Source organism: Lissotriton vulgaris, chromosome 3_1 (genome assembly GCF_964263255.1).
Source record: "Lissotriton vulgaris chromosome 3_1, aLisVul1.2, whole genome shotgun sequence".
In the NCBI taxonomy this organism is placed as follows: domain Eukaryota; kingdom Metazoa; phylum Chordata; class Amphibia; order Caudata; family Salamandridae; genus Lissotriton; species Lissotriton vulgaris.
In genome coordinates this window covers 479,971,769-479,993,228 of record NC_141689.1, presented here as the reverse complement: position 1 = coordinate 479,993,228, position 21,460 = coordinate 479,971,769, and the positions used below count along the sequence as shown (strand labels likewise).

The following is a 21,460-nucleotide window of genomic DNA, read 5'->3' as shown; positions in this document are numbered from 1 at the left end:
CAGTGGAGTGGGGACAAAATGATCTAAGGAAGAAGGCGAGAGACGGTAGACTGCTAGTAGCTGCAGAGGGTTAAGGTCACAAATCTCTGAGTGGGTCGAAAGTGAGGTTGTGGAACCTATACTGTAGAATCACTTACTAGTTAATAATCAACAGCCTCTGTTCTCCATCCGAAAACCTTTCAAGAAGTGGCTGTTTTATTAACCAGCCTTGTGACCCCTACAGTATTCATATAGTTAGTTCCATAGAGTGTGTGGTATGAATACTAATTAAAAAAAGATTAACTCAATGTCTGATTTCCTTTGTAAAGAAAATCTTGGAATCCACTTTTAAAATTAGTTTGGCCAGCTCATATCCAAGGAGATTGGTATCAGGGTCTTGCCATTGCTAACCTTTGCATGGTCTTCTTCATGCAGATCTTAGTCAGTCTTCAGTGAATGATTAATGCAATTCCCAAATATTTGTTCTTTAACTTTTACAAAACTCGTGTAATATGACTTGGGCAACTGAATCTATGTGGGGAGGTCCAAGTTGTAATGGAAATGGTTGATTATTGTCCTTAACCTGGTAGCAAAGACTAGAAAGGGACGTTAACTACGTTGTCTTCAAAGTGCGTATTGGAGGCTGTAACTTTTCTGCCCATTTAACAGTCTTTACCTTTAAAGTTGTTCTTTGGGAGCATGTAGTCAAAGCAGCTAGGGATGGCTCCTCTATGCCACCTGAGGAATGCTCAGGTAATTAAAATGAAATCATTGAGCCTTCTCCTCTCTGGTACGAAATCGTCTCAATTTGCATTGTTTCATGTGGAAGTGGATTTGGAACTTAACCCCTTCGATGCGGATGACAAAGCCAGCTCGTCATGGGCGTTACCTGCACTGCGCGCATGACGAGCTGGCTTTGTCACAAAAGCAGCGATTTTCACATTTCAGCGCGCAGCGGGAAAACCTGCTAGCACGCATGCGGTTAAAAACACTTTCTGCTGATTTATCTTGGAGACTGATATCTTTAGTTGAGGTGGATTCCTTTCGTACATTGTTTTTGCATGATAATACATGAGTGCACAACGTTGGGGAACCGAATTATGAGGCCTTGTGGCCTTCTCTTATCTCTACTTGATTTACACCAAATAATCTCGGCTGGGTCCCACTCCAAGACTCATATGAAAATGCTCCTACAATATGATGGAATTGGGACAACTTTTGGCTGGAAAGGAAGGAAAGGTACCTACTGAATGGCAACCTTCTCCAAGAACAACTGTCCCAAATGAAAATCAACCAAACAAGACATAGCCAGATGGTGGAAGTCTCACACTCCGCTCTTGCTGTCTCAATGGCGCACAGGTGTAGACTGGTGTGCACAAAACAAACGGGTCTATAAAGCCAGGGGCTGCCCAAAATAAACGTCCAAAAATCTGGAGAAAATGGTGGGAATATTTTGGGATTGGTTCTTTGTTGGAAAATGTTCTGGACAGTGTCCTTATTAGTCTGATACTGTGAACTTTATGCGGTCGGCTTTACGCTGTGATTTACCTACTGTATTTACGATGGTGGCCAGCAATGGCTGGTTGCGGTATATGTTTTTTTGTCACAAAAACAAAGTTGTTTATCAAAAAAAAATGAAAAGCAAAACACGCTGTTGATGGGAGCACTAAAGAAATTCCACAAATCACAGGCAGCTTCTCCCCATGGAGAGTGACAGGACAAAAAAGCTCACGGCCTATTTACAAGAAAAGAACCCTCCTCTCCACCACACAAACACAATAAGATTATTTCTAGACTGACCGAAGGTACTATACTCCCAGCCTTGATGATATTTATCTGGTCCTTTGTACCAACCAAAGAGAAATTGATTGGTGCCATATGGGGACTCAACAGAGAAATCACCTGGAGGCAATGACCTTCCAGCCAAGTTGCATTCAATGAATCAAGGGATATTTGATAAAAGCTACTATCAGCACTGGAGGAATCTGAAGCAAATGTTGTATTGTTAAGAGTCTTTACAAGAGGCGAGGATAGTGCTGGTCCGTAACCTGGTCCCTTATCTGGACTCCGTATCTTTGTCCTTATCCTTGACAAAAAACTACTGGATTATAAGAACTACCATATAATGGTGTTGTACTTCAACTAAATGTACTAGAGCATAAGGTAGGAGACGGCAGTAGAGTGATACTAGACCACATATATAGACACCAATGGGGATTTATGCTACAAAGGAGGCGTGTCCTTAATATAAGGTGCCCCTATCACGTTATGTGTGAAATATTAGACGGTGAGGAGCGCTGGCATTGGCCTTCATAAATAACATACTTGGAAGTCCCATTTCATGTGCTCCATAGTATGAACCGTGGCACAATATTAATGAAATAGTTTTTGCTCCTGTGTAAGGAACAGCTGGTATGTGTTCATATAAGAACTACTATATATAAGAGATGGGTGGGGCTTATATGCGGCTCCAATTGTCGCTTTTGGAGGTGAACGAGGACGGCTTGGAGCTACATACTTGCTGCCATCGACCAGCACACAGCAGTGCATTACAGTTTCTGGATCCACTCTGATGCTGAGGAATATTCACAAGCAGTTAGAAGTATTCGTCAGTAAGAGCAGCATTCCTAAAGTCATTTGAATGATTACAAATGTCAAAGTATATATCAAGACAAACAATCAAAGCAACAGTTCTCTTGTAATCTGTATGCATACTAAATTCTGACTTCATTTGTTTACTATTACCTAGTGAGTTAATCTATTTTTCTTCCTGCCTAATCCATCCACTTATGATTAAACATTCCTTCAATCTGTTAATAAGTCACCACCGACACCATGTGGTTCTTTTTTAAAGCAAGGTTGTAACTCATATTTTTTAAAGCACATTTTCTCCCCAATTCATTTTCACTGTAGACCGCTTAAATACACTTACAAGTCTTCTCCCTTATATGTTTTCTGATAATACTCAATGTACCTACATGCCACGTTAGATTCTCCCAAACTTTCCTTATTCATGCATCCCTTTTTGTATTCTTTACATCATTCTCCTAGATATTTTTAAATATGTAATGCATATTACTGTATTAACCTTAACAATACACAAAATCACATTGATTTGTGCATAGCAAAGTTTTATTACATGAAGAGGATGCCTTTTGACCAATTATTGAGTTTGTTTCTGGCATTCTGTTTGTGTGTGCGTCTGCTCCTGAAATGTAGCACATCTGTGGCCTTGTAGGCATAGTTTGAAGATGCTACCCATGTGCACGGCACCTTGTCTTCACATAACTATGATGATAAATTATATATTTTAATTTTGTACATGATTTATTTGATTACGGTAATGGTGCATTGATCACATGTCCTTTACCCACAATACCAGAAGGAATCTACTGATTAACTTGTTATTATCAAACTACAAAGGCAGTTACATGAAGCCTCAGATACCTCCTAGTTTGTCTATATCAATCTTAAAACTATCAATTGATAATAGTAGCATCAACATCTCAGAGGTGACTTTCAACAGTCCGACTCGAAGGATCAACAATAAATAAGTTAAACCTTCCCTGTACAAGAAAGGGTATGTGTTCGACCTGGTGCAAACCATTGCCAACTAGAGACCCCAATTCCTAACAGTATAATAACCAGTGCTTAATTTGAGCTGTTGGTTGCCAGTAGGGTTCATGATCGGCACTCCTTTTTGATCGCCAGCACTTATTTATTCTCACCGGACTTTTATTGAGAGCAAATTAGGGAAAAGCACACAAGTAGGGAAAAAAGGAAGAAGAGAAAGGCGGAAACCCCAACAACAAAGGGAAAAGGTAGAAACCTGCAAGAGTGACAAAAGCATCTGGTAGTAGATTAAAGAAGCTTGAGTTGGATACCAGACTGGCACTGGCCTCCATACACAACCACGGTATTCAGCACACCAACATTTAATAGCGGCAGCAACAGGTTTCTGAGCAGTACTTTGGGCAACGACACTACACTGGCAAGGACACGAAAGTGCATTTTGGATGAACCAAGATGACCTGTTGTGATCCTAAAGCTGAATAAATGTTCATTTAGACTTTCTCTGGAGAGGATGAGATGCATTGCTAAATAGTGACACTGTAGGAATCGCTATTTAAGATAAGTAAAAGGCTATGTACTAAATTTGCGATTCCTTAATAGCGATTCCTACAATATAGGAATCAGTATTAGGGAATTGCAAATAGGAAATGGTTTGCACTGCCTAAAATGCGATTTCCTAATAGGAAATTGTAAGAAATGCAAATCCAAGTGTGCCTCTGGGCTTAAAGACCCCCTGGAGGCACCCTGAAATTTCCTAGTGCACATGTAAGTGCACATGTGACTTAGGCCACATGGGCGCTTCATGTCACATTAGAAAATGCATTTTTAAATGCAATTTTTTCATTTTGCACATGGTTACCATTGACTTCAAGTCGATGGTAATAGCCATGTTGCTTTTGCTGCCATTGTTCACCCTCCGTTAGGGGCGCCGAGCTTGGAGGAGGTCTGGAGACCGGGACCGGGAGAGGGCAGGACCACACTCCCGGGATCCCCTGCGCCATTCAGCCTAGCCACCAACATCCCTCTTGCACCAGGAGGCGCCTACAAGATCTCCGTAAGGCTTCTGCTGTGTGGGCCATGCGCTGGCGTGCCCATATCACGTCCATACGAAGCCCGGGCCAAGGGCGGGCCAGTCTGCACCCATCTAAGCCTGTAAGAGGCTGGGCAGGGCCCACTCTCTTGGCTCCCAGCGACCAAACGAACGAATGACAGTGAGAAGATCATTGCCTGCAATTGTTCATTCAATCATTCAATCCCAGGTACTGTGCTGTTTTCGTCCTGCAGTATTTCTTAAAGGATTGGTTGGGACACTCTGGGTAGGCCCAATCTACTTACCTAACAACTCGATCGAATTTGCCCTATGGGTAAGCGTAAGGCTGTCGATGGGGCGTTAAGGGTACCGAAGGGGAAAAAAAGTGCCATCTAGAAGGATAAACGATGACATCCTCACCCAAATTCATTTATTATTGACTGAATGTATTGATATTATTTCCAAACCTGTGCTAACCAACACAAATTCAATGGTTCACCAAAGTTACCCGCCTAAGCAAATTCATACAATGTTTGAAAAGCCACTTTTGAAATCGCAATTGCCAGGACCAGCACCAGAGGGGGGCGATAGGTTAACAATGCACCTGCAACTAACGAGTCTTTAATGGAGAATGTAGCAACAGGTATTCTGAACTCGCCAACCCTGAGCTTGATCTAGAGAATTGTGCTATGCCAGGGAGTGACCATATTAATATTGAGACCCTGACTATGCTGTGGAGTGTGATGGAAATCATCACAGAGTTAAAACAACAAGTTAAAATCCTCATTGACATTGTTGGAAATAGTACCGGGGGTACAGTAATAACTACATGTGTCATGATAGGGGGAGGGGGCTGCTGCGAAAAAAGCCAAGACTAGTTCTCTTTCTCACACCCTACACCAGTATTGTCCCCCTTTTGACAGCGGTGTTCAGTCTCACCCTGCTCCACCTGTGAGACAAGATGGTGGGAAAAAGGCTGTTGACCGAATGCCGCCAGGGAACCTGTATGGAGAGAGACCTTTCGGGATGAATGGGACCGCTAGTAAGGAGCAGTGGAGGGGAGGACAAGAGTGTTGTGCACCCCCATTGGCCGTGAACTAATGAAGGGATGACGGGGGGATGTGAAAGTGCAGCCGTTTACTTAACTCAGGTCCCAAAGCTGCCCGCTGGGACAAGGGAAAACAAAGTATCCCTATTAAATAAAGTTACCTAATGGTTTCGTGAAACCAGACACTGTTACTCAATAATCAGGAGTGATATTGTAAATGTGGAAAGGTTTACAGCTTTAGAAGGAACACAAGATCATACCTGGGTTTTATTTGCAAACCAAGATATAGTAGAGGGACTTCTGGTGGCCGAAGCCCGCACAATTTCAAAGGCACATACTGTTGTTCAGCTCAAATTTTGTACTCTGATTGATTTTCTGAGACCATGGTGTGCGCAGACAGACAGGGGTACTGGTGTAGGGACTAGGTGGATAGTAGAAATCATGAGTGACTGGAGCACAGTACCCCTTGCACTGTGGATGTATGTGGAAGTATGGGGGTTGTGAACTCATTGTTGCTGCTCATAAAAGAAGGGGATCTCCCCAGGAACAGGGAGACTGCTTCTTGGCAGTCCAGTATCTGCAAATATAGGCAAGAAGGGGTAATAAGGTTAGAAATTGATACTGTGCTAAAAGACAGTAACCCAAAAGCTACCCCCATTCCATGTGAGCTAGACCAGCCCAAGAGTCTGTGGTGAGGATAGCTTCATGGAATGTTGCAGGACTGGCCAAACTTTTGCCTGATGTCCTATGGAATAAGAATTTATAGACACCTATGATGTATTCCTATGTATGCCTATTTCAGGAGACTCGGTGTCTTGCACCATTTTACAAAAATGGGTGTACATCTTTTTGTGTTGATGCGAATAAGAGCCCAAAAGGAAGACCCTTGGGAGGATTGGGTATCTGGGTTATCGGAGGTGAAAAACCTGGGGGTATGGCTGGATGCGGGCCTCTCCTTTGTAGGGCACACTAAAAAAACTGCGTCCTGCTGTTTTGGACTCCTAAGGGGCTTGAGACCTGTTCTCAAGTTCTTTGACGCCCCAACCAGGCAGCTGGTGATCCAGGCTACTATCATCTCTCGCCTGGACTATGCCAGCTCTCTCCTGGCTGGGGCTAACCAGGCCGAGCTAACCCGCTTGCAACGGGTTCAGAATGCTGCGGCGAGGGCGATTGTTGGCCTGCCCAGATTCAGCTCGGTGGCAGGTGTCCTTCGCTCCCTACATTGGCTTCCGGTTAGGAAGCGCATCCTCTTTAAGGTTTTGTGTCTTGCCTTTAAGATCTTGAGAGGTATTGGCCCGGAAATCCTGTCGAGCTGTCTTTCCTTCTATGTTCCCACCCGTAGCCTCCGTTCCCAGGGTTTGGCCCTTGCGGTGGTCCCCAGATTCAGGCTCAGTCGCATGGGAGGCCGCTCGTTTAGAGTAATGGCCGCGTCAGCATGGAACTCCCTGCCTGTTGAAATCCGTCTGATGGAGGACCTCTTGACCTTCCGGAGAGCTATAAAAACCTTCTTGTTTTAGCTGTTTTGTTTTCCTGTTGTGTTATGTTCTACCTTGTCTCTGCGCCGGGACGCTCCTTGGCTGGAGTATCTGTGCGCACAATAAATCACCGTAACATAACATAACATAACTTCGCTGTGAAGCACAATTAGCACTCTGCCATGTAGCTCAAAGGATATCCTCGCCCTTAGACTTTTGTTTCCCTCAGGTTTGTCCATAAAACTAATTAATGTTTATAATAGGGTAGAGGGCAGAAATAATGAAACACAAACAATCTAACAACTTGAGCAACAGCTCTTGACCCCGAGATCAAGAGACTTAATATTGATGGCGGGAGATTTCAACACAACTTTCAAGCCAATAGCGGCTGCACCCCATGATTTGACCACTGACCTGGATAACCACTGGGGTATACCTAACTTAGATTTTCCCAACGTAAGATGGACACCTAAAGCAGGTCAGCTTTTGGCACTCACTCTGGAGTATGATCTTAGTAATCACTAATGGCAGGTGCACCTCAGACCGCCAGGACAAGTCTACCTTAAACAGACCAGGTAATTGCAGTAGAATTGACTACTTCTTAGCCCAAGCCGAGTTATGGCCTGCTGTCGTGGACATGGAGGTGATCGACCGTTTAGAGAGTGATCGCAATGTTCTCAGTCTATCACTTAGTATCAAGGAACCATCATATTTTGAGATAGGGGCTATAGTGATAGTGGTGAACTTCAGCCTGCAAACAACCTGAGAACCATCAAATGTGATTGGCTAGCTATACATCCTGTGCCATTGACCATTATTAAAGGATTTGTTAAAGCTAAATTTGATCTCTTATCTATACTCACTACCACAATGAGGAATTACATTTTTTTACATACACATGAGAAGTTAGAGGAGACAATTAGAGTTGTCCAGGGGTGAAAAAAGGCACAAGAAGAATCTCTGCCCTAAAACTGATTCCTGGTATAATAATGGCTGTTGAGTGGCAAAAGGCAAGCTTCTGGATGCAATTAAATCTAAATCACAGGTCCACATTAGGAAATCTAGGGATCGCCATAGGGCGGCACTTAAAAAGGCAAAAAAGGAGTGGGAAGAATCATTATGGTCAGATTTGCATGACCCTTTGGTAAACCGGGACAACAGGGATTTTTGGAAAAGTGTAGTTATGTCTGGGGACAAGAAACCTGTACTCTACTTTTGTATCCAATCAGAGGAGTGGGTTGCACACTCCAGCCACATGTATACAGATAAATCTAGGTTGCTCAACGACAGAGATACTGCAGCTGTGAGTGGGGGACAATGTGAGTCTAATGATCTGCAATTTACACCCAGTGGGACACAAGTAGCAATTAGCTCCAGTATTTCTGGCCATGCCCCAGGACCCGATAGGATAGCTAGCGACCTATACAAAAAAGATCTTAAAGTATGGGGACCATACATCAACTTCCTCTCTAATAGTATTCTCTCAGGTATGGAAATACCCCATTCGTGGAAGTTGGCAGAGATCGTGACTATTTTTAAGAAGGGGGATCGTGCTCTTCCGGTGAACTATAAGCCTATCAGCCTTATCGACTCATTACAAAACAAAAATTCAAACAGGTCCTTGCCCGCCTTCAGGAGTGGATCAGAGAGGGAATATCATCTCAGAGTGGCAGGCTGGTTTCAGTGAACATGTAAGCACCCTGGACCAAGATTTTGTTATATGTGCATTTTTTGGAGGGAATTTACCTTTCACAAGTGCAAACTATATTTTGCCTTTGTGGATTCATGTGCGGCTTTTGATATGGTACCAAGAGCAAAACTGTTAGAAGTCCTAGAAAATATGAGAGTGCCAGCCCCTCTTCTTAACATTCTAATAAGACTTCACACTAACACTCAGGCACAAGTAAGGTGGGATGAAAATGGGGCCCTAACAGAAGTGATTCACATTGATAGGGGAGTTAGGCAGGGGTGTGTATTGGAACCCACCCTGTTTACCCTCTGTATCAACGATGTCATCGGATGTTTGAGAAGGGATGGTTGTGACGCTCCAAAAATAGGAGAGCAATGGGCCCCTTTTCTACTATTTGTGAATGATACTCTGCTCATCTCTAAGACACCGCAGGGCCTCCAGCAGCTGCTGGATGATTTTCAGAAATTCTGTTCGGAATGGGGGCTGGAGCTAAATAGCTCCAAAACAAAATGCCTGCTCTTTTCATCTAACCTGAAGACCAAATGTAAGAAATAACTGTATGTGGGCGGTGAATCACTAGAATTAGTGACAGAGTTTGGTTATCTGGGTATAGAATATAAGTTGGCCCCACAACTGTCCAAAACTCAGTTAACCCAGACATATTAAACGGCAAGCATTGTGAAAATTCAAAATAGAACTACATCTAGAAAGCTGTCTCCGGCATTAGAAATGTACAACACTAAAGCCCGAGGTGCGACCTTATATGGTGCAGAGCTCTGGGGTTGTTCCAACTGTAATAATTTCCTAATCATTAAACATAAGTTTCTTAGATCTGTAGTGAACCATCCAATGTCTACTCCGATGAGTCCTCTCTATTTAGATGTTGGCCAAAAGAGGGTGTCACACAAAATTGGTCTGCAGATACTTGTTCTGGCACCGGTTTTGGACCACTGCAGCTGTTGCCTCTTATAGGGTGGGGCTCCATGAGCTAGTGTCAGTATCCTGTGTGGACAAGAACCCCTGGATGCTCACAGTTAAGAATCTGTTAGTTAAGTGAGGACTGGCTGCCCACTGGAGTGACCAAGAAACCCTGAGTCAGACAAATAAATCTAGCCTTAAAGCTGTGTATTGGGGTTTTATCGAAATTGACCTGATAATAAATTATAAGGGATCACTTTCGATTAATTTTATGAGGCATATAGAATAATGAAGACAAATACAACGCGTATGATTGTGCTTCGTATAGCAAAGTTTCTAATGGCTGCATGGATCAGGCGCACTAAGTATTCTTCTGAAAGTTTTTATGGTGTAGCTCTTATGACGTAGTTCATTATGAGGCTCCTTAAAGCTTTTAAGAGTTTTTTTTATTGTGGGTCGTCTTTTATTTTATTAGCACACTGATTTTTTTAATTTTGAAATATTTTTAATGTAGTCTTAACATATATACAATAGTTTTAATTAGGTACACCGTATGAAGTTCGTAATTGTAAATAAAGATGTAATTCTTACATTTATGCTGCTACTATAGGGAACTTTTTTCCTTTTTACACAAAGACCGATGCACTTTGACTGAACTGTCTTGCTGTGACTGTAAATAGGCTGTGACTGTTTATTTATATTTAAATGTCTTATTTGTATTGTCTGTCTGTATTTTGTCTTGTTTTATGGTGTACTTTTATGATCCGCACAGATCGAAATAAAGCTTTTTGATGATGATGAATAGCATGTTCTAAATGCATAAATGGCCAAATGCTAAGTACATGTGCTTTAGGAAATGCAAATAGCCAATCCCTACTTGCGATTCTAAATCGATGTCGCAATTTGTACCTGGTAAAAATCGCAAATTGCGACCGGTTCTGACCCTTTGTACATCTGGAAAAGGCCATTTAGCATTTTTAACGGGACGAAATAGTGACTCAACTCATTAAGAAATGCTAAATGACTTCATACATCTGGGCCATAAACAGCATACGCATGTGATGAGGGCACAAGGAAAAGTAAATATTTCTTCTCTTCTCTTTGAAACGAAGAGTCTGAGCAATCAATTTTCTGTTTCCAGGATGTGTAACCTTGAATGAACGGAGGATCACATACATACAATAATGATAAAAGGCAAAGGCGAAAAGACAAACCACTTATAAAATCAGTTGAACTCACCAGATGGGAAATCAGGAATGGAGCGGTAGCTCGGTGTTGGAGACCTGGGAGACAGACTGTGGGTGGGGGACGCAGGAAGGCTCTCTCCAGAAGACAGGGATCGATTCAAGCAAGAAAAACTACGACTGGTGTGAAGGAGGGGAGATGGCTGCTTGGCAAGCTTTTTGAAAAAGGATCGCCTCCTAGCAGAAAAGAGAGTCAACATTCAAGGTCAAACTTGTTATGCTATAGTTCGTCGTCCTGTCCTTGAAACACCGAACCGTATCCACCTTTTATTTATCTTCAGCATGAACAATGTATACAGGTCAGTTTTCATTACAGAGAGACAATACTAATAACAATTTATGAAATGTACTATTCATCTACCTACACATCTAATATGCAAATTTTCATATGCATTATCTTTTTTTGTGTAACTACAGTTACAATTTATTTTAACCACACATAATGTGAAACAAAGTGAGAGTTCAAACAGTAGTGCAAGATTTCTTTTGCAACACTCAGATTTAGTTTGCTCAAATTAATCTATGTGAATATCACCTGCTTTAAAATGCTCTAGTTAAAAGAACGAGTTACTTACCTTTGGTAACGATGTATCGGGTAGAGACACAGTTTTGCCACAGATTCCTTAGAATATCCCCAGGCATCAGACTGGATCCGGAAAAAAAATTCCCCAGCAGTACCTCTGCACACAGGGGGGCGGCCTGGCTCTATCCTGACGTCATCTATGGAAGTGACGTCAATGGAGCCATATAAGTCCCCCTCAGCGTGCTGATATCAGTTTTCTACTGTGAAATTCTTTTGAAATCATAGAATGATGAGAAACAACGCCATGTTGAAAAAGTACTCAAGACTTGAAGGGACTGAAGGGAGCGAACAGAGCACCCGCCCCAGGAAAAGTCCCACCAAAGAGCAGAGCTGCGCCCCCCTCCCCTCCCCCAAGAGGCAATGGCAGTGGAAATGAATGCCATGACAAACAAAAGGCAGTTCGCAAACACAGGATGGAACTGTATGCAAGACAGACTGTAACCATAGGATGAAACTGAATAGGGCCACAGGACTGGAACAACATGACTCATGGTAAGTGACCAGAAGGAACATTCACATATTATGGTCACCACACCCCCACAATGACCTAGGAACTGTAGCATAGTCAAATAGAACCTCAACCCAATGAACTGCAGCATAGACAAGGAGACCCCGGAGAAATGGGGAAAAACAAACGAGGGCCGAGGGAGGGTAGGAAAACCTGAGAATCTCCACGTCGGAAGAACCCGGATGGAGAGGCATTGAAAAGCACAGAACCTAGCCACCCAAAAACAAGAATGGGTGGAGAGCCAGTGTGCCCAAAACAGAATGACACATCCTGCCCCGGAAGTATGTGAACTAGAGCGCCCCTCAGAAAGACCAAAGCCACCTGTAAGGAGGCGAGGTGGTAGAACCCCATCTGGAAAGGTCCTCACAGAACAGGGAGGATGGGCAGGCGTTAAGGAATCTGCGGCTAGACTGTATCTCTACCAGATACATCATTACTGAAGGTAAGTAACTTGTTCATCTGATAGACACATCTAGCCGCAGATTCCTTAACTTAGAATAGATACCAAAGCTATACCACATTGGAGGAGGATCTGCGACCAAACCCCACCAAGTTCCCACAGGAAGTGGTCCATCAAGAACATTGACTTAAACAAGGTGGGAGTCGCAATGCAAGCATGACCTATAAAGCTCAGCATTGCCAGCTTAGCTCACACCAGACCATGAGGTTCAGGGCTGAGCATGAGCAAGGGAAGCAAGGTACCGTAATTCGTCAGAGGACGGCACAAGCCCACTGTCGGCCAGACAGGAACAAAACAAAATTACAGAACACACAATCGGAGCGGTACATCATCAGGTGCTAACAAATGACATGTCAGGGCAGAGAGCATCATGCAGAGACGTACAAATTACGACTACCAGGAGATACATGGATGTAAATTACAAGCATACACAAAACAGACATTGTGTACAGTGAGAACCACACAATGCATAGCTCAATGAAGCGTAACAGTAACAGCATGTGTGCGTCGACCGAGAAGACTAGCACAGCACCAGGTAGCCAACCAGGCAACCGTACCCCTAGGTTCAACGACCAAGGGACACGGGCAAGCCGAACATGCCCAAATCTATCCCCCATGAGGGAGAGAGCGAGAAAAACAGAGAGGAACCTGGGACACTCCCCAGAAACCTCCGCAGGGAGACCCCACATTCTTGCTCCATCTTGTGTTTACACAGCATATAGAAATACATGAAAAAGTCAAGAAGTGACAACCAAGGGTAAACTGCAAGAATACCCTTAGAGAATAGAAATTTGCCCGAGAGGTTCCAATGGCACTGGCTTCTGTGAAACGTAGCAGGACATTGAGTCCAACCACAAAGAGGGCAACCCCAAACCCCCGATCCGGAACGAAGACGGAGCCACCACGATACAGGCGGGAAAACTGACTAACACTGACTATCACATCAAAGAAGAAGAATTCAGTAACACTCAGACAAAGTAGCACATTATTATTATTCAGGCTTGAATAATGTATATATGCCGCTTTTGAAATTGTAGGTTGCACAGCACTTATTTTGCACTGGGTTTGTGTAATTTGCACATATGCACAATATATCGATTTTACAGACTGGTTTTAATCAATATATGAGCAAGATCTATTAACCAATATAACTTAGGTAATTATTGATGTTTAAGAGAGGTATTTATATGTGCTCTTTTATGCTGATCTTAAGCATACTATGACAGAGATGAATTCTGCTCTACTGAGTAAGCAAGTCTAGATACAGGACTCCTGTGTATTGACTATTTGGAGATCATGGATGCATTGATAACTATTTATGTACATCAAAGTTTGTCAGTATAGTAATATTATCTAGGTATTATTAGGCATAGCCAATGATGGACTTATGAATAATTTTGCACTTGGACTTTATTTCTGATCCAACATGTATTGTACCACATTTTGGATAACGTACAATCGCTCAATATTACATAATATTTGTGCTATTTTGTATTAATGACCTACGTGACGTAATTTAGTTAGCCATTTAATTCAGTACTGTATAATTTGTTTGCATATTTGCACTAATGCAGTGGTTTTTCCATCTAAATACTCTAATCTATTGATGATTATATGTTATTCCTGTAAGTAGCCACTACTAGACAGCATAGTTGCACTTCCTTTTGATGTTTTATACATGGTCTTAGAATTTCTAAGCCGGGCAATGTTTGCTAGTCAAGATTTTTTTATTGAAGATTTAACATCTATGACTCATGCTTTTTGAATATGTTTATTGCACAAATTTGGACTTTTTTTGTTGGACAAATTTGCACTACAATTATTTTCACATGAATTTTAGAACTATGTATGAAGGGCTATTGTACAGTTAATCAATGTGATTTTAATTAGGCTGGCTCAGTACATATTAGATTTCGAGCCATTCGCCAGTCTGTTCTCTATTCTCACTAATATGGCGATTTGTTTCTAAAGCCATCGGTGCACATTTTCTGTTATTTTGGTACTTAATCAGTTTCCCGATCACGTGGCGCGTCATGTGATCAAGCTTATGTGAGGCGAGCGAAACGCATCATGGTAGGCACTCTGCCTGTTCAATTTGTGGATTTTTTGGAATAATAAATTATTCACTGCATTAGCACAATACTCGAGCTGTTTGAAATAGTTTTGGAGCGTGCTAGGTCCGTGCCTGGGTGTCCTGCTGCGGATCGGCAGGCCAGGAGCTGGAGATAGATAGAGCTATAGATATATATATCTCTCTCGCTCGCTCTCTATCTCTCTCTCTCTCTCTCTCTCCAGAGATCATCCGGAGATAGAATACGCCTGTTGAAAATCGCAGAAGAGGTCAGGAGAAGAACACCTGAGCCATATGCAACAATGAACAGAAAAACCTGAGCCCAGGCTGGGGCCCCTCAGAGGAAAGCCAGGGCCACAAGGTAAAACGTAGCAGAGATCCACTCTGGCAAAAACTCTACCGCCCATAGGCAAACACCCGGCAGGGTGTGCCCAAGCCTTTCCCAACACCAGGGAAGACCACAGGAAGAGAATCCAGCCAAGACAATGGCTCAAGGAACACTACGGGTCCCCCGGGATAGCACACACACACACAATGCGGACCACATGTAGTGCCCGCCCAGAATACAGAAAAAAACTATCCGGAGCGGAACGGAACAAAGCACACACAGGGACATGTACCTACGTCCAAGACAGCCAACAGCGCTAGGGTCAGAAAGATGGTGGAAAGATGAGCCACATGCAAGGCAGGAGGATGTGTAACCCCCTGGAGTGAGTTGGATACGGCAGAACCCCAACAATACACCGGACCAAACTGCGTCCACAGACGCATGAGAGTGCAACGGAACAACCATAGGCAGCAATACAGAAGCTCCAGGAGAGGGCCACGTCAGTCCGTGGGTCTCAACAGAGGAGGTGTTCGACCACAGCAGGAGCATGGAACAAAGGGATATGCCCACAGCATAACCCACAGGAAAAATCCCCAAAGGGACAGACAATAGCAAGCAGAGCTCCACGGGAACCTCCTAAACTTCCTGGCAAGGAAGAGCAGCTACACAATAGCGAACTGTTAGACGGACCGGGAGGGTCGGCCGAGGATAAGGGGAGCGGTCTCCAGGGAGAGCCGACTCCAGTGACCGTACAGACAAGTAACTTCCCCCCCACAGACGGACACCACACAAGGGTAAGGTTCAACGAGATTTTATAGGCGATTCTTAAAGTACGATAAAATGGTACAAGGAGGTCTGGACTCAGGGGTCCCCTCGATTCTGGTCTCTGGTTTGGGGAAAGGGTAGCGGGACAGTCTTGGTTACCAAAAGATGGAAATAGCTCTCAATCCTCGAGCTCGGCGTTCTAGATGATCGGGCCGCGGCGGAGCCAGCAGGTCCCGAGATGGACGAAGGAAGCGACGGTCCGCGGCGGAGCCAGCAGGTCCCGATGAAGATGATGGTTGCAAACGGTCCGCGGCCACGCCAGCAGGTCCCGACGACGATGAAGGCTTACGAAGGTTACGAAGGTTGCGGCAGCACCAGCAGGCAGGGCGATGGTGCACAAGGCAGAGCTACGGCAGCGCCAGTAGTCCGTCAAGGATGAGTTCTTCTTTACGTCTCTCGACTCCAAGATACAACTGCCTTCCTGCTCTGGAGCTGCCCCAGTTATAGGGCTGGTGTTCTTTGATGTCCGGACCCTCGCACTTGGAGGTCGGGAGGTCCGGGATGGGGGAGTCCAGACACCCAGCAGGGGGGTGGGGCCAGCGCCCGGGGAGGCGATGGGCGAGCGGCACTTGGCGGGGAGAGCCATCGACACCTCTTTCTCCCATTGACTTGCCAAGTAGCCCGCTCACCTCCTGGGTGGATGGTGGTGCCGGGATGTCTGAGGCCTGGCCAGGCCCAGGGTTGAGGTCGATCGGGGGCCAGGCGGCCTCGTGGTGGAGTGTCCAAGATGGCGCCCAGGATGGGCGCGCGGGCCAGCAGTGGATCGGGTCCACGAGGTCGATATGTTCGAAGGCAGGGGTCCCTGAGGGGACGGAGGACGTGCAATGGTGGTGTGTGGTACCTGTGTGACCGGGCTCGGGCCTGTTTGGGCCGGGGGAGAGCGGCCCTTCATGTGGCCTGTCCAACATGCGTCCCCCCCAGCTGAAGGCGGGGAGAGTTACCCATCCTCTTGGGGACTCTCCTCGTCGAGGCGGAAGAACCGGGACAGGCCATCTGCGTTGGCGTGATCCGACCCAGGCCGGTGTTCAACTGTGAAGTCCATCCCTTGTAGGGAGATGGACCAACGTAGTAACTTCGGGTTTTCCCACCGCATCTGCATCAGCCACTGCAGGGGTCGGTGATCGGTCTGCACCCGAAAGTGTGTGCCAAAGAGGTAGGGCCGGAGCTTCTTGAGGGCCCATACCACAGCGAAGGCCTCCCTCTCTATGGTGCTCCAGCGTTGTTCCCGTGGTAGGAGGCGCCTGCTGATGAAGGCCACTGGCTGATCAAGGCCTTCGGTGTTCACTTGAGACAGGACTGCCCCAATGCCATGGTCGGAGGCATCCGTCTGGACGACGGACTCCCGGTTGTAGTCGGGGGCCTGGAGCACCGGGGCGGAACACATGGCGGCTTTCAATTGTTCGAATGCTGTTTGGCACTCCGGGGTCCAGTTGACTTTTTTGGGTTGATTTTTTGACGTGAGTTCTGTGAGGGGCCCCACGATAGTACCATAGTCTTTCACGAACCTTCGGTAATAGCCCGTGAGGCCCAGGAAGGCTCGTACCTCGGTCTGGGTGATGGGTGGCTGGCAGGACTGGATGGCGGCAATTTTGAGCTGCAGAGGGGCCACCAGGCCGCTTCCCACCTGGTGCCCGAGGTAGGTCACAGATCCTTGCCCAATTTGACATTTGCTGGCCTTGATCGTGAGGCCAGCTCGCTGAAGGGCTTGTAGCACTGCTCGGAGGTGGTGGAGGTGCTCGGACCAATGGTGGCTGTATACAGCGATGTCGTCTAGGTAGGCGGCACTGAACCCTTCGAGCCCCGCCAGGACCTGATTGACGAGCCGCTGAAATGTTGCTGGGGCATTTTTCATGCCGAAGGGCATGACCTTGAAATGGTAATGCCCATCGGGGGTGGAAAAGGCAGAACGTTCTTGGGCCCGGGGTGTGAGGCCGATTTGCCAGTAGCCCGCCGTCAGGTCGAAAATGCTGAGGTAGCGGGCAGCTCCCATGCGGTCGATTAGTTCATCCGCCCGGGGGATGGGATGTGCGTCTGTTCTGGTGACCGCATTCAAGCCCCGGTAGTCGACGCAGAACCGGAGTTCCGGTGGGGTGCCAGGGGCGGCCGCTTTGGGGACCAGTACTACAGGACTGGCCCAGGGGCTGTCTGAGGGCTCGATGACCCCGAGTGTGAGCATTTTTGCTACCTCTTCCTGGATGCAGGCCCGTACCCGATCTGGCACGCGGTAGGCCCGGTGGCGGATAGGGGGGCTGTCCCCCGTGTCCACATCGTGCACACACCAGGAAGTGACCCCTGGGGTGAGGGAGAACAGGTTGGCGAACTGTGACAGGAGGACTCGACACTCCTGGTGTTGCTCTCGGGTGAGGGCCTCCGAGAGTCGGACCCCATCCACGGAGCCGTCTTTCTCCTGAGTCCGTAGGAGGTCAGGGAGGGGCTCGGAGTCTTCTTCAACCCCATTGTCGGTGGCCATCAGGAGGCCGAGTTCGGAGCGCACAAAGTGGGGTTTCAGTCTGTTAGCGTGGAGGACCCGGAGGGGGTTCCGGGAAGATTCCATGTCGATGAGATAGGTGGCAGGACCCTTGCGCTCGACTACTTTGAAGGGCCCCGTCCACTTGTCTTGCAGGGCGCAGGGTTCGGTGGGGGACATCACCCATACCTGTTGCCCAGGTTCAAATTCGATGGAGGAGGCATTCCGGTCATACCACTTTTTCATGTGCTCTTGACTGGCCTCTAGGTTGGCTTTTGCCAGCTCTCTGAACCGCCGGGTCTGGTTGCGGAGTGTTAGGAGGTACCGGAAGACATCTGGTGGGTTCTTTAGAGGGGGCATCTCCCAGCCCTCTTTGACTAGGCTGAGCGGCCCCCGCACTGGATGTCCATATAGCAGTTCAAACGGGCTGAAGCCCAGGGACTTCTGGGGAACCTCTCGATATGCGAAGAGGAGGCACGGCAGCAGTACATCCCACTGGCGACGGAGGGGTTCTTCCAACCCCCCGATCATCCCTTTGAGCGTGCGGTTGAACCGCTCAACGAGTCCGTTTCCTTGAGGGTCATAGGGGGTCGTGAATCGGTAGGTAACCCCGCACTGTTGCCAGAGGGACTTCATATATTTAGAAATAAAGTTCGTGCCTCTGTCGCTGACGACTTCTCGGGGGAAGCCCACACGGGAGAAGATCCCCATTAGAGCCCGGCCGACTACCGGGGCTGTCACAGTTCGCAGGGGAACAGCCTCGGGGTAGCGGGTGGCGTGGTCCACTAGCACCAGGATGAACCGATGACCTTGTTTTGTGCGCGGGTCCAGGGGCCCCACGATGTCTATCCCGACCCTCTCGAACGGGGTGGTGACCACGGGAAAAGGTTGCAGGGGGGCTTTTAGTTTGCGGCCGCTCTTTCCACTGGCTTGGCACGTGGGGCAAGATCGGCAATGCTGGTGTACATCGTTCCTCATTTTGGGCCAGAAGAAATGGGTCACCAGACGACTGTAGGTTTTATCTTGACCCAGGTGTCCCGCCAGGGGGACATCGTGGGCCAGGTTTAGCAGAAAGTCTCTAAAACGGAGGGGCACCACCAGTACTCGGCTGGCCCCCTGCTCCGCGATTCTTTGCTCACTGTACAGCAGGTCATTGTCCCAGTAGACCCAGTGAGTGCCGAAGGTATCCCCTGCGCCTTGGGCGAGCGCTTGCTGGCGGAGTCCCTCGAGGGAGGGACAGGTCTTCTGTTCTTGGCGAAATTGTTCTTGCGTGGGCCCCCCCTCTTGAGGCCACTGGTCGAGGTTAGTGAGGTCTGGAGGTTGAGCTTGTTCTGGGGGGACGTCACGGTCGGTGGTTTCGGCTGGGGCGACCGGAGGCGGTGGCGCCGGCCATTCGGGTTCCTCTGGACGGGGGCTGGCACGGGCGGCCATGGACCGGGTGGTGATGCACGCCCAGTCCGGGACGCCTATCATCCCCTGGTGTTCTCTTCGTTCTACGGCGGCCCACGGGGAGCTTTCAAGGTCATTCCCCAGGAGGCAGTCTACGGGGGCATCGTCTCGGACCGTGACTTTCAACATGCCGGAGACCCCCCCCATTCGAAAGGGACGCAGGCCATCCGACACAGACTTTCCGAGTTATCGGCTGAACGTACAGGGCAGAGAATGTTCGGTAGATACTGTTCCGGGGTCACCAGGTGACAGCGGACGGCTGTTACACTGGCCCCAGTGTCACGAAGGGCTTCAGCCCGGCGTCCATTGATGCTCACCCATTGGCTGTACTTCTGGGTGTTAGCGGGTAGGGGGACCCGCGGGACCATGTCTTTCCCCCCTAAGCAGGCTAGAGCCATGGCGGCTGGCTCCCATTCCTGATGCTCTTGCTCATATTCTTCTTGCTCCTCGGAGATCTGTTCTTCCCCCAGGGCAGCAGCAGCCACCTGGCGGGGTCTTGGGCTCTGGTACTGTGGGCAATTTGGATCGTTGGCATAGTGGCCGACTCGTTGGCATCGATGGCACGTAACATTGGCTCGGTATCCCGGTCGCGCCGGGGCGCTGGCCCGGTTGGCCGGGGGGGTGGTGCTGACCGCGGGGGCGACCGGAGCGTTGTCTCTTCCGCGTCCTTGGCCTCCTCCTCCTCCTCGGGGACGGTGCTGACCATTGTTGTTCCGGTTCTGTTCGTAGGACCCATTCCGGCCCACTCTGGTGATTTCCCATCGGTCAGCTTCGGCTGCGAGCTGCCGGGGATCGGTTAACTTGCTGTCGAGGAGGTGCTGGCGGAGTTCAATAAAGCAATTGTTCGATAGGTGCTCCCATACCATGAGATTGAACAGTTGTTCGTAGGTTGTAACCTTGCTTCCTTTGATTCAGCCCTCGAAGGCTCGGCTAAAGTAGGTTACATAGTCCACCCAAGTTGTACCCGGGATGCGGGTGCAGTCTCGGAACCTCTGACGGTACATTTCGGGTGTGAGGCCATAGCGGGTGAGGAGGGCAGCTTTCATATGGTCATAGGAGGTCATCTGGTGGTCCGGGAGCTGTAGCAGGGTGTCGCGGCCCTCATTGAGGAATCTCCCCCATAGGCCGGCTCCCCAGTCGTTTCTATCGATCCGGTGTGCAGTCATAGCGATTTCGTAGGCTTTAAACCATTGCTGGATGTCGTCCTCTCGGAAGTATTCTCGAACGACATCCTTGGGGATGTGTACCTTTTTTTCCGTTGTCCCTGGGGTGTGGGGTTGCTCGAACACCCCTATTTCTTTATTCTGCTTGCGTAAATCAATCTCAGCTAGTCGTCGCTCGTGTTCATATGCCAGTTTCTTTTCCTCGAGCTCCCTTTGTCTCTGTTTCTCCTCTCTTTCTTCTCGGAGACGCAGGTGCTCTAAGTTTATTTTCTGTTCGGCCAACTTAAGTTCAACGTCCATTTTGAGCCGAGCCATTTCTAGCTCGTGTAGTCGGGTTCTTTCTCGTTCCTGGATCTCGTCTTGCGAGAGACCCGTTCTTTGCTCTTCAGGAGCCATGGTGGTTTTTGCTGCGATGCTTCGATCGGGGGTTCCGGCGACCCCGGTCTCTGCCCAAGACTCTAGGGCATGCTTGAAATCGTCTTTGGTACTTAGTCCGGTGGTAGCGATACCTAGTTCGATGCAGAATTGTTTTAGTTCACGATGGTTGTACTCGTCCAATTTCTCCATCTGGAATTTCTCGGTGGATCCGCTTTCTTTAGTTGTCATCTTGATTTCGTCGTGGGGTGAGCTACTGTCTGTACGATTATGC

General features: G+C 47.5%; 1 protein-coding gene across 7 annotated transcripts in view; it reads right to left on the bottom strand.

Annotated features, from left to right (window-relative positions):
• Window positions 1-21,460, bottom strand: part of MAST4 (microtubule associated serine/threonine kinase family member 4) — a 1,854,902-nt gene that overhangs the window by 8,565 nt on the left and 1,824,877 nt on the right. For all 7 annotated transcript variants that reach the window (XM_086960700.1, XM_086960701.1, XM_086960706.1 and 4 more), the window contains one exon: window positions 10,953-11,134. In XM_086960700.1, coding sequence (XP_086816826.1) covers window positions 10,953-11,134 — 182 coding nt within the window. The remainder of the gene's footprint in view (window positions 1-10,952; window positions 11,135-21,460) is intronic.